Source organism: Microplitis demolitor, chromosome 6, assembly GCF_026212275.2.
Source record: "Microplitis demolitor isolate Queensland-Clemson2020A chromosome 6, iyMicDemo2.1a, whole genome shotgun sequence".
Taxonomy (NCBI): Eukaryota; Metazoa; Arthropoda; class Insecta; order Hymenoptera; family Braconidae; genus Microplitis; species Microplitis demolitor.
Genome location: NC_068550.1, coordinates 11,879,807 through 11,893,577, shown reverse-complemented (window position 1 = coordinate 11,893,577; position 13,771 = coordinate 11,879,807). Strand labels below are relative to the sequence as shown.

The 13,771-nt window shown below is 38.7% G+C and overlaps 1 protein-coding gene across 1 annotated transcript; it reads left to right on the top strand.

The window, feature by feature from the left end:
* Nucleotides 1-11,706: 11,706 nt before the first annotated feature.
* On the top strand, nt 11,707-13,530 carry LOC103574295 (uncharacterized). The gene is made up of 6 exons (XM_008553704.2): nt 11,707-11,783; nt 11,834-11,851; nt 11,921-12,104; nt 12,184-12,385; nt 12,447-12,629; nt 12,726-13,530. The coding sequence occupies exons 1-6, from the start codon at nt 11,707-11,709 to the stop codon at nt 12,893-12,895; spliced, it is 834 nt and encodes a 277-aa protein (XP_008551926.1). The 3' UTR covers nt 12,896-13,530.
* The last annotated feature ends 241 nt before the right edge of the window (nt 13,531-13,771 follow it).

Sequence of the window (13,771 nt, the reverse complement as noted above, 5' to 3'; positions counted from 1 at the left end):
GAAGATCTATACACGCGGTGGATTGAGTGCGTACCAGTTCGAGCTGCAAACGGGAAAACTATTGCTAAAAGTTTTCGACAGTTCGTAATTAACCGTTGAGGCGTACCGCGCGTATTCTGGACCGATGACGGACGGGAATATTTAAATCGAGACGTTGTTGAGCTCATCCAAGAATGTGGTATTCAACATACTACCACACCGCCGTATCATGCCCAAGCTAACCCGGTTGAAAGGGTCAACCGTAATTTAAAGACTATGATAATGAGTTACTTGGGTGATGATCATCGTGACTGGGATTTAAATATTCATGAATTCCAGTTCGCGTATAATACTGCAGTACATGAGTCACTCGGTGTGAGACCCGCTTATTTGAATTTGGGCCGTGATCTCTGCCCAATTCGTAATCATCGAACTACCGATGATAATAATATCGTTGTTGATGATAAGGTGGACCGCAGTGGTTGGATTCAACGGATGGACCGTATGGTAGAATTACGTGATATCGTTAATCAACGTATTCGACGATCCTCTGAACGATACACGGCCTATTATAACCACAAACGACGTAATATTTTGTTCGAGATAGGTGATCAAGTCTATAAACCTACTCACGTCTTGTCGAAAAAGAGTGAGCAGGTTGTGGGTAAATTAGCACCACGCTATGCGGGCCCATTTGTCATCTCGAAGGTGGTTACTCCAGTTATTGTCGAAATAGAGACCCCCGAGAGCAAATACATTAGTCGTAGTCATGTTAAATTTTTAAAATTAGTTAAGCGAGCTGAAAATGTCCGTCAGAGGCAAGCGGACGCAGTCGCATGGATAAATGTACTGTCTATAACTATTACTACTTGACTACTATGCTTCTATTCACATCTATCTATCACTATCGTTGTCTATGACTGATCTATCGCCACCTACAACCACTGTCTACTCTGTCGCTGGCTATTAACTCTACGGCTATCTACAACTACTACTGTCGCTTGATTATTCTCAGTATAATTATAACCTCCAAGGGAGTTAGAATACCTATTGTATAATTATTTAGGAATGCCAACGCCAAAAGAAATCGAGGAGTACCTGGAGAGGTACTACGACAGAGATGGCGTCGATGTAATCACCTGCGGATCGGAGACGTGGGAAGCCCACCTTCAATTTTTGGCAAAGGCTAAAATTAGAGCCTTGGCAGCTCAACCCAGGCGGGAAAACTTACCAAACGGCTGCGCTCGTTGTGGACAACCCGGACATAGTGCCAGGCTATGCATAAACCAGCCACTAGAGGAACGTCCATTTTGCTACGAGTGCCTTTGGTTTTACACTGGCGAGTGCAAGGGATTGCATGGCCGACTGCGCTTACCCCACCGCGGGAGATGTATGGTGTGCGCTAGGCCACTAAATGGGGAGCAATGTCCAGCTGGGCACGGAGATTTGGGAAACCAACTGGCGCGTTTAGACTGGATTCCCAATCTAACTGCTGATCACCGCATGCGTCGCATCTATTCATTGGACCAGGGCGGCCCTTCTGAAATCCCAGCTCAGGAACCGTAGACTTGAACGTGGAGATGGCTATTCATTCATTTTCTTTTTTTCCCTTAATACTATTATTATTATAATTTCACCTTCACTTTTATTTATGTTCATTTCAATAAATTAATAACTTAATGACAAAGCCGATGCTCATTGAACTAGTTCCTCCTCTCCCCCCCCCCTCTTCCATCGACGGTTCAAGCGAGTGACAACAGACAGGTTGGTAAATAATTCGTTTGAGTTTCTTTTGGTAAAATGAATTTTCTTTTGATTTTGATTATTTTATTTTATATACCCGGTACAAAGGATCCAGGTATAAGTATTGGATTTAAGGTTTTCAGGTAACTGTGCCGGCGAATGGAATGCAGAGTCTAGCCCGCATTTTTCGGGGCAAAACACGGCCTGGTGGGGAGGTGTCACGTAACGATTAAAATTATTTAATTTTTATTTAGTTATAAGTTGAATATTTTAATTATATATTTGAATTTGAACCGTTACGCGGGCATTCCGTCATTTCGCCGACGGAGACAACGGTCCGTGCACGGTGCTAGCGCATGCGCGCTGCGTGAGAGTGAGCACATGTGCGAATGAATTTTAATTTATAATTTAAAAATACAAATAATTGATTTTTGTACAATTTAAGCTTTCATTTATGATTTTAAGACAGTTGGGATGCATAATCCAGCGTAGCATTATGCCCCAACGATTGTTTAATGTATTATTTTATTGAAACTTGTCATCCGACTAAGGATGTCAAGTTAGTTGAAAATTGACCACCGGGTAACGGTTAATCGATACCTCGGCTAAAAATTCCGATGTCAAGTTAATTAAATAATTATTATTTCAGTGACTGGGTACAATAAAAATAGGAATAAGTCATATATAAATAGTTTATATATTTAATTAATTCATTATGTATCATTCAGATATCCAGGAATTATTTTTATATTTTATATTTTTAATTTAAACTAGGCCCAGGGCTAATAAAAATAATTATAATAGTAATTAAGGGCGACGGTGGTGCCATGTGCGCGACGACCAACAGGTGGAGGTTGAGATAATTAAGTTAGAAAGATACGGACTAGCACTGTGCATAGACGCGAAAACTGATGCATTTACTATTGTATATTAAATATTTAGTTATTGAGAAAGTTAAAAATAATTTTATTGGATTAATTTACTGTGTGAACTTGATTGGTATTCGCTTACATTTATCATATTCTTTTTAATCATTGGAAACCGTGAAAATTTGAGTAAGTACTTTGAATCTCTCTCACGGCATATTTCTCATGTGATAACCTCCCCCGGTAGTTGTAGGTCGCCGCGGCGAGAAAAATTAATTAATAAATAAATTGATACTGGATGATACATGATTTCTATTGTTTATAATTATCATTAATTATTATTATCGTTTATTATTGGTGGATTTGTTCTGATATTATTGCGCATATATATATATATATATATATATATATATATATATATATATATATATATATATATATATATATATATATATATATATATATATGAGTTGAGCGCAGCGTTGCCGGTATTCCTATATATACACGGATAGTATATATAGCTGTAGAGCGCATACAGTGCTTGTAAAATGAGCGAATAAACTAATTGGATCTGGTTTAGGCGAGGAATGTTAAACAATTAAAAATTACACAGATTTTGTGACTAAATAAATTATAGATTTATTTACACTTATTTACACTTAAAATTATAAGAATTATATACAAGAGTGAATGCGACTAGATAATTTATACGCGATAGCGAATGCGACTCAATGATTTTAGTCACGTATAAAATTGACACGTGGTCAGTAGCGGTTAATTCAATGATAATTAATTAACAATTAATTATTGTCACAAGAACAATTTATTTATTCTCAATAAATAGCAGCCTTGATGTACTGTCTAACTATTGAGGATAATTTAGCGTAGCGATTTGATTTAATATTACACAAGAATAATAAGCGAAGCTGTTCAAGCACGAGGTTGCACGTAACAAAGACACGTTGTAGAATCGTATAAGCGGAACGGTTAGACAGATAGTTGTAGAATGAATAATGGTAGCGTCGTTGAATCGTCGAGAATCTTGGTGTCGACGTGGCAGCTTTGCTGCATATAACGAATTTTCCTATTGGCTTAAAAGCGCGCCAACAGGTATCAGTTGATAGCGAACTATCTCATAGGCTGACCAATATAAAACGAATCTTGACACGATCCTGAGTTAGAAATTGTATGTGCCAGGCCCAAATAGCGAGTGACCCGGCACTATTCTGACCTTCAGTCAGTAGCGAGCTCGGCTTCTCCCGAACCGAGCAGAAATGCACGAAGCTTGATTTAAATTAATCAAGCTCGTGACTGAACATTCTCCCCAGCGCTGGCGACTGTGTCGACTGGATTGTCTTCTGGAGAGTGCACTGGTAGTACACTCAGCTTGCTGATTGGTCGTACAAGTTCCGTGGTAGCGGTCTTCAGCGTGACTACTCGAGTCAGGACATCTCTGCCTGGATGTAATGCGAGTACTCGAGCAACCGGCCATTTCGATGGTGGGAATCTTTCATCAGTCAACAAGACTAATGAACCCACTTTTATGTTGTTTTGCGGATTACGCCACTTTGAAATAGATTGATGACGTTGCAGGTACTCTGATGACCATCTACTCCAAAATCTCTGGAACTTTTGTTGTGATTGTTGCCAGCGTGACAACGTAGCTAAATTATTTTCCAGTAGCGATGGCCCAGGTACGGCTATTAGCGGTTCACCGATGAGAAAATATCCAGGAGTTAGAGCGGTTAAATCTGCAGGATCTTCAGATAGCGGAGCGATCGGTCTTGAATTTAACACAGCCTCGATCTGTGTTAAGACTGTAGCTAGTTGGTCGTAAGTTAATAGCGATTCACCAATAGTTTGTATGAGATGGAACTTGATTGACTTTACGGCTGCTTCCCACTTGCTACTAAAATGAGGAGCGCTTGGTGGGTTGAACTTCCAGTCTGTGCCATCTGTAGCGAGTAAATACTGAAGTTCTTTTAGCTGTCTCGATCCTGCTGCGAATTCTTTCTTTAGCGTAGCGTCTGCTTCTACAAAATTTGTACCACAGTCCGAGTATAGGATACTGCAGACGCCTCTTCGACTAGTGAATCTTATAAATGCTGCGACGAAAGCGTCAGTAGAGTAATCGGTGACAATTTCAATGTGTATAGCGGACGTAGCGAGACATACAAACACAGCGATCCATCCTTTATAAGTTTTGGCACCTCGACCTTGGAAAGTCTTCAGTGTTACTGGCCCAGCGTAATCTATCCCAGTGTGTAAGAATGCTTTAGATGGTCTTACACGAGCAGATGGCAATTGTCCCATTAATTGTCGTGCACGAACACCTCTATGTCTCGTGCACACGACGTAGCGAAGAATGTGTGATCTGACTGGAACTCGACCACCTTCTATCCAGACAGATCTCCATAGATCAGCGAGAGTCAACTGAGTTCCCCCATGGAATGTTCTTCGATGCGAATGATCTATCGATAGCGTACCTAAACGTGATGACCTTGGTAAAATGGCAGGATTTTTCTGTTCATCATCCAGCAGCGAATTCTTCAAGTGACCGCCGACTCTGAGTACTCCGTTGTAGTCGACGTAGGGAATCAATTTAGCGAGATGATCGTTTCGATGTAGAGAATCACCATTTTTCGATAGCTTCAGCTCTTGCGAATAGTACTGACTTTGAGTATACTTGATCAGCAAAGTCTTAGCGAGTTCCAGGTCAACTGTAGAGTGTGGTGTGTCCAGTGAGGACTGTGGCACTTTTTTAAATTTAGCGATGGCACGAAGACAAATTCCAAGCGTGCGAAATAAAGGTGACAACTTAGAGAATTTTTCTAGTAGCGTGTATAGCGGGTGTGAATCTGCCTTGAAGATGGTAAAAACCAGACCTGGACGTTCTTCAAGATGTAATACCTTCTGCGTAGGGATATCAAAAGATGGCCAGTTATCTTTTGATTGACTGAGCCACTTTGGTCCCGTCCACCATAGCGAATGCTGTTCTAGTTTAGCTGTTGTTAAACCTCTTGAAGCGCAGTCAGCTGGGTTAAGTTTCCCAGGAACAAAATCCCAGTTGACACTTGGTAGCGATCCTTGAATCTTGGTAACTCTGTTGCTAATGTAGACTTTTCATCTAGCTGGGTTGTTTCGTATCCACGTTAAGGATACAGCGGAGTCTGTCCACATAAAAACTGGAACGTTTTCAAGTTTCAAAACTTTCTTGACGTAGAGTACCAGTTGAGCGAGTAAGTCAGCGGCATTGAGCTCCATTCTTGGTATAGTTATAGGCTTCAGTGGTGCAACTTGTGTTTTGGCACACACTAGCGAAATATTGGAGCTTCCAGTAGCGTCAGTAACTTTTAGATAAACTACAGCAGCCATAGCGAATTGTGAAGCGTCAGAAAATCCATGTAATTTGATTGATATACCATTTTCAAGATGATTCCAGCGAGGTATCTGAATCTTCGAGATCTGATGTAGTTCATCTCGAAACAAATTCCATTCTTGAAGAAGCGATGGTGATAGCGTAGCATCCCAGTCAAAGTTCTGCAGCCAGAGCATCTGCATGAACATCTTGGCTCTCACGATAATCGGTGCCAAAAACCCCAGTGGGTCAAACAAGCGAGCAATTTCAGATAGAATTGTGCGTTTAGTAGTTGGTGATGCTTCTGAAAGCGAATAGCTGAACTGGAATTTATCCTGTGTTGAATTCCAGGTTAGCCCGAGCACTTTTACTGTAGTATCCCCAAGCTCTCTTGGTGTATCTTAATAGGTTTCAACTGGAGCGACTTGAGAGAGTAATTTGGTTGAATTACTTGCCCACTTGGCAAGCGGAAAACATCCTTTTGCACACATATTTTTTGTGTCGAGAGCAACTTGGATTGCCTCAGAGAGTTCATCTGCACCTCCATAGATGTCATCAACGTAGCGTGTATTAGTTAGCGGTTCGACAGCCTTCGGAAATTTATTTCCTTCGTCTTCAGCGAGTTGTAAAAGTGCTCTTTCAGCGAGATATGGATCCAATGTTGTTCCATAAGTAACAGTAGCGAGTGCAAATACTATTGGGATGTCATCTTCGTCAAACCAGTGTATGCACTGTAGATGATGATCTTCCTTGTCAACTGCAATCTGACGAAACATTTTTGTAACGTCAGAAGCGAATAGATAGCGATGGCAGCGGATGCGAATAAGTACATCACTGATGTCAACTTGAATCTTTGGGCCCACATGAAGTATCTCGTTGACAGATACGCCAGATGTTGTTTTCCAGGACCCATTGAATACCACCCTGAGCTTGGTGGTAGTGCTCTGCTCTTTCAGAACCCCATGATGAGGCAACAGGTAGCTGTTCGGTGGTAAATCCTTTAATTTCATACGTTTCATGTGTCCTAAGTCTTCATACTCCTTCAGGAAGTCGAAGTACAACTTCTTGTAGACTGGATCTGCTTCCAATCGTTTGCGAAGACGTAGTAAAGCGTATTGTGCAGCTCTGAGCGAATCACCCAGTTGACTTGGCGAAGATTTAAGCGGCAAGCGAACGACATATCGACCATCAGACTGTCTGTAGTGTGTATTTACAAAGTATTGTTCACACTCTTCTTCTTCTTCAGTATAGCGTGTAGCGAATTCTGTCTGTGGCTCTTCTTGGTACCAAAACTTGCTCAACAAGTCTTGTAGTTGATCATCAACAGCGACATGATGAACATAAGCAGTCAATTTTGATGTAGCGGTGTCCACAGATCCATATATGATCCATCCAAGTGATGTTGACTGAGCGATTGGGTCATTGTCACTCCCTTTTCGTATTTTAGCGTTGATTATATGTGCAGCTGGTGCTGCACCCAGAATGATGTCAATAGGTCGTGATGTCAAGAAGTCTGGATCAGCGAGTTGTAGCCCAGTTATATGCGGCCATTTCTTCTTCTTAGTTAGCGTAAATGACGGTAAGTTTACTGTCAATAGAGCAAGCACATGAGTTTGGATAGTAATAGAAGCGTTGTTGTGTAGCGAATGCAGCGTCATCTTGCATGACCCAAGCGAATGCCCAGCTGACACATTACCAATCCCACGTAATGGTACAGCTGCTTTACCGAGTTGAATATCCAGCTTCTTGATTAGCGAATGCGTCACGAAGGATAACTCCGATCTTTGATCAATAAGTACACGGGCAGTACATGTACTTCCTGTTAGCGAATTCAACTTAACAATAGCGGTAGCGAGTAAAACATTGAGCGAATGAGCTGAAAGCAGACTAAGTTAGCGAATTCAAAACAAAAGTTACCAAAATTGGAACTATTTGTTACCTGGGTCAGCTACAGGAGCGTCCTGTGCTGGTTTAGCGGCAGCACCATCGTCAAGGTGCGTCGACGTGTGATGTGGCTGATCACAATGGCGGCACTTCTGCTTAGTCCTGCAATCAGCGTAGCGGTGGCGTCCCAAACAGTTGAAGCATAAGCGGTAATGCTGAACAATCGTTCTTCGGTTCAGTGGCGACGCCTTCTGGTAGCTGGGGCAAAAGAGAACGAAATGCTTCTCCTTGCAGATTGGGCACATGCCCGGTTCACTTGTACGGTCTTTGGGAGTGAAAGCGACGTAACTAGCGGAACCAGTAGATGTAGATGGCGTTGATCTGGCAGGAGTAGCGGATTTACTGCTCACAAACTTAACTGGCTTGTTTGTAGCGGCTGACTTATCGTAAGACTTTGGTGATAGTGGTCTCTCACTAGCACTCTTAGCTTGCGTAGAGGTTATTTTCACGCCAATCTCTGAGTTTTCCCACGCATGAACCTTGGCCTTGAGCATGTCGTGCAGCTGTTGGTAAGTAAAAAACTCGTTGGATAACCCAAGCGAAGCCATCCATTCCACCCTCAGATCTGAAGGCAAGCAGCGAACAGTCAAGCGAATTAAAAAGGGGTCCAACTCACCAATTGGTATTCCCAGTGCAGCGATAGCGTCCAGCGATTTCTTGTTAGCGAGTAACAGTGCATCCAAATCAGCAGCAGAGTGTGACGTTAGCGGTTGGCGATCCAGCAAATCATCGATATGCATATCGAGTAATCTGCGTGGATTTGTGTAGCGAGTATTCAACAATTCCCAAGCGGGTTGGAAAGCGTCATCTGTAACCTGTAGATTAGCGAGTAGTGCAGCGGCCTCACCTTTTACCTGCGTCTTTAAGTAATGCATCTTCTGAGACCCAGTTAGTGAATCTTCATTAATGATGAGTGACGTGAATGTCCTTAAAGGAGTCCCACTCGTCATAAGAACCCCGGAAAGTTGGCAGTTTGATTTGAGGCAAGTTAGATTTATGCACTCCACCAAAGTAAGCGGTCTGATCGTGATTAGCGGGCTGGGCTTCATGAGCAGGTTCTGAAGCGGGTCTAGCAGCGCTGAGTCTCACTCTAAGAGAGGTATAAGCAACGTTAGCGGTTTCATAAGCGTTACCTGTATGATATTTGTTGGCAATGATCTCCGGTACATCTTCATAGAGCCTCTCGTGAGTTGTATTGAAGCGGTTCCACAACTCCGTCAGGATAGCGAGTTCTGCGTCAATGGCGGCGGCACCTTGGGTAGCGAGTACAGCGTCAGTCAAGCGGTTGGACATATTGCGCATCGTGTCGATGCGTTGCATTTGAAGAGCGATTTGAGCATCGGCGGCCATCTTGTTAATACGTGGCACATAAAATGGACGCGATGACGTGAACCCGACGCTAAGTTTTCGATCTTTTTTTCTCTAAAAAGTCTTTTTACACTGGTGTGTAAAATGGATCACCCCGGGCAGCACTCTAGCAGTGCTCAGCAATGCCCACGGCACTTAGCGATTTTCACCATGCAAAACTGACACTACACTTTTTCTCACAATTTTTTTTTTTTTAATTATTTTTAATTGTTTAAATTTCGCCAGATCCGGCTCAAAGGACCAAAATGTAAAATGAGCAAATAAACTAATTGGATCTGGTTTAGGCGAGGAATGTTAGACAATTAAAAATTACACAGATTTTGTCACTAAATAAATTATAGATTTATTTACACTTATTTACACTTAAAATTATAAGAATTATATACAAGAGTGAATGCGACTAGATAATTTATACGCGATAGCGAATGCGACTCAATGATTTTAGTCACGTATAAAATTGACACGTGGTCAGTAGCGGTTAATTCAATGATAATTAATTAACAATTAATTATTGTCACAAGAACAATTTATTTATTCTCAATAAATAGCAGCCTTGATGTACTGTCTAACTATTGAGGATAATTTAGCGTAGCGATTTGATTTAATATTACACAAGAATAATAAGCGAAGCTGTTCAAGCACGAGGTTGCACGTAACAAAGACACGTTGTAGAATCGTATAAGCGGAACGGTTAGACAGATAGTTGTAGAATGAATAATGGTAGCGTCGTTGAATCGTCGAGAATCTTGGTGTCGACGTGGCAGCTTTGCTGCATATAACGAATTTTCCTATTGGCTTAAAAGCGCGCCAACAGGTATCAGTTGATAGCGAACTATCTCATAGGCTGACCAATATAAAACGAATTTTGTGATTGGTCAGCTTGTAGCGGGTTCTCAGGACGTCTTGACATGATCCTATAATAAAAAGTACATGAAATATATGATGTCCCAAACTATTTGCGTCGTGATTGGATAAGTCCAGCATATATTATACATAACGACACAGAAACATATCATGTAACGTACTATATGAATGAAATCTATGAAATCTATACTTACGTATAATAGAAAAACAATGCTACCACCCTAATAGCACAGTTTGCTATAGCAAAAGTTTCCTTGAATTTTTCGTCAAATGTTCGTCAACTTCAGACTTTCACGTTTTTTATGACAATTTGTATGTATGCAACTTGCCCCTGATAACCACCTTGACCGTAAGTTAACTTTAAGCTACTGCCGCATTCTAAAGACAACTTAAAGGAAAGTGTTGGAAGGTAAACAGTTACCTTTCAGTTGACAGCAAATTGTCTGTAACTTTAATTCAATTTGACTACAAGTTTTACTATCAGACAATGACATTAAGTTAATTGAAAATTTCACTTTAAATTGACGATAAGTCTTTCTGTCAAATTACATTCAAATGACGGCATTTGATACCCATCAACTTGCACACAAGTATTATCCAGCCAAGGCTTACTAGAACATGTCGTTAAGTTAGCCGAAAATGTTTCACTGCATAACTTCCCTGATAGCCAGAGTTTTTGATCAGCAAGTTAGTGTACATGAGTTGCAACTCACTTGATGACAAATTGCCGACAACTTTCAGCTTGTGTAACTGTTGACTACAGGTTGCTTAGAAACTTGACGACAATCTACTGCCGCAACCTGTTGCCAAGTTTCTGAGCAACTTGTAGTCAACTTGCAGACAACAGTTACACGAGCTGAAAATCGTTGACAAGTTTCTCGGAAAGTTGTCGTCAACTCATGGAAATGTTAACTTTTGCGGTCAACTTGGCGACAGGTTGCGGCAGAAGGTTGTCGTCAAGTTGCAATTAACTTGGCCATCAGAGTTGCTGAGCAATTGTATTTAGAGTGTGATTATCAGGGGCTATTTATTTTGACGTAAATTTATTACCCGAATTACAATGCAAATTTACTTTAAAAATTAACTAGAAAAATATTGTCATCAATTTTCAGGCAAATTTTATGTTAATTTATCGTTAATTTGACTTGAAAAATTGTAAAATATTTTTTTTACTGTCAAATTGTAGACATTTATAAATATATATATATATATATATATATATATATATATATATATATATATATATATATATATATATAACTTTGCTTATCTTCCGAAATGGTAAGAATGAACATTACCAGCTTTTTTTTCGTAAAAAATTACCTCTAAATTGAAGAAAGTCAACTGCAAATTATTCTTTTCAACTTTTGCTGTAAAATCGTCGGCAAATTGGGGCAACAAATTTCAGGTAATTTCAACGTCAAATTACTGTCAATTTCAAGCTTAAATGACTATTAGGGCAACTTGTGTAAAAATTATTTGCATTTTTAAAAAGTATCCTGGCTAACTGCTTACAATTATATACTATAGATGGAGTCGTGGTCGGTCGTTTGTGCTATAATCTATCCAAAATCAAATTGCAAAATGACTCAAGCATCGCTTTTAGAAACTTTCACTCTTGATCAAGAAATTAATGAGTGGATCGTGGGAGATGATAGTGTGTAAGTATTTTTTGTTTTTATTAATATTTATTAATAATAATTTATTTCAGAATACGTATTTTAAGCATGTACTTGAACTTATCAGCTCTGAGTCTTGATACGCTATAATTTATCAGTAATTTTTCCTTTCTTTTCAGTGAAATTCGCGGTTATGTGGACCAAATCGAGGGAACGAGGACTGTAAATTCTGGCTCAGGAGCCAAAAAAAAGTCTGTATCACTTTTTAAAGTTATTATTAATAATGGCAGTAAATGTCGTGTTCGCGTTCTTTTTTGGGGAGATTTAGCAATAAAGTATTCTGCCTTGATCCATGACCGTACTGTAAGCATTCGTTTTTTACTGATTTTAATTCAATATTTATTTATTTAATGACATACATTTTTGTTCATTCTTTTAATAGGTTATTACCATTACACGTGGACGTACTTCAGCGACAAATTGTCGATACATTAACCCAATGGATGCTGTTATTCCACTAGAACTTTACATCCTTCCTTCTACAGTGATTGAGATTGACAAGCAAAAGTTTCAAGAAGAAAAAAGTGAAGCTGTAATCCCGACTGTTGAATTGGAAGACATTGTTAACTCAACTGGATTAGTTTGTAAGTACATATCATATTTTTTTTATTTTTCAATATTTTACAGCCGTGTATTTTTTTATAGGGACTCAAGGATACTTGAAGCAACCTTTTATTAAAGTAACTGCATACGGTAGTAGTTATGGTAGTGGAGTTTTGGTAAAAGACAAATTGAAATTGCAAGTTAAGATCGCCCAGTTTGAAGAATTAGAATCCCTACAAAAAGGTTGTTATTTACGTGTCTGTGGTAAATATGATGCACCTTTACGTAAGTGATCCATTATTTATTACTTATAATTGGAAAAAATATATAGGAAAGCTTGAGTGCCATTGATCGATTTCGTTTTTTTTTTCTTTAATACAGAAAGTGCACCTCAGTTCTTAGTACGTTCAATGGATGACATTACTCTAGATGATACTCAAGTTAAGTTATCTGGTAAAGAACTTCGATTGCTTGGATACCAAACACCTAAACGTAAATCAGATTCATCATTGGAAGGAACTGCAAAAAAGTTTGGTCCATTTGACCTCTAAAAACTGTCACCTCATTTAATATTCGTATATGCGTTGTAACAAGAGAAAATTTAACGTTATTGACTGAATTTAGTGATCTGATGTGATATTATTCTTACGACTTAGTGATCATTAACATAACCTGATTAGTTAATAATTGGTATTTTAAGGAATTAATATAAGTTCCAGTCGATGAGTTGAAATTTCCGTTATCAGACCGTTGTACTCTTTCATTTTATATTTTTAATCTTATTATCATTTATTTTTAATTTTTAATCTCACTATGATAAGTATTATCACTTCAATTCATTGTTACGTCGCTTTGTTATCATGATCATAACATTTATTTATTCCGAAAAGGTTACATAACTATAGGTCAATAAAAACATTGAATATTTAACGAAATTTTCTTACAATTAACAAGCAATGACAAACGATGGTATCTTGGCTATAATTAATTGAATCATATAAATATTCAAAGTACTCAGTAATCGGATATTCAATATCCGTGTCTAGATAAAGAAATTTTCGTTAAGTAAATTTTTCTTCTATTATCCTTAAATTAATAATAAGTCATAGATATTGTTGATTTAATCTGATAAATTATTATTTATTATTTACAGAATAGTGACCTGATTAGATAATAAATGTTTGCAAAAAAAGTATTAATGATAAAAGCAAACTAATAAGATTAAAATAAATTTAACTATGCCTCATAGTATTTGATATTACTATAAGTCTAATTATGCATGTAATTGCGATCGTTAACACCCAGTTTGTGTGTAAGTGTTTTGACATAATATTAACAATTTATCATAAGGTTCTTTAATTTAAAATATTTTTAATATAATATCGATACTGGTGCTATATTCTTTGACATTTAATTTATTTAATTTA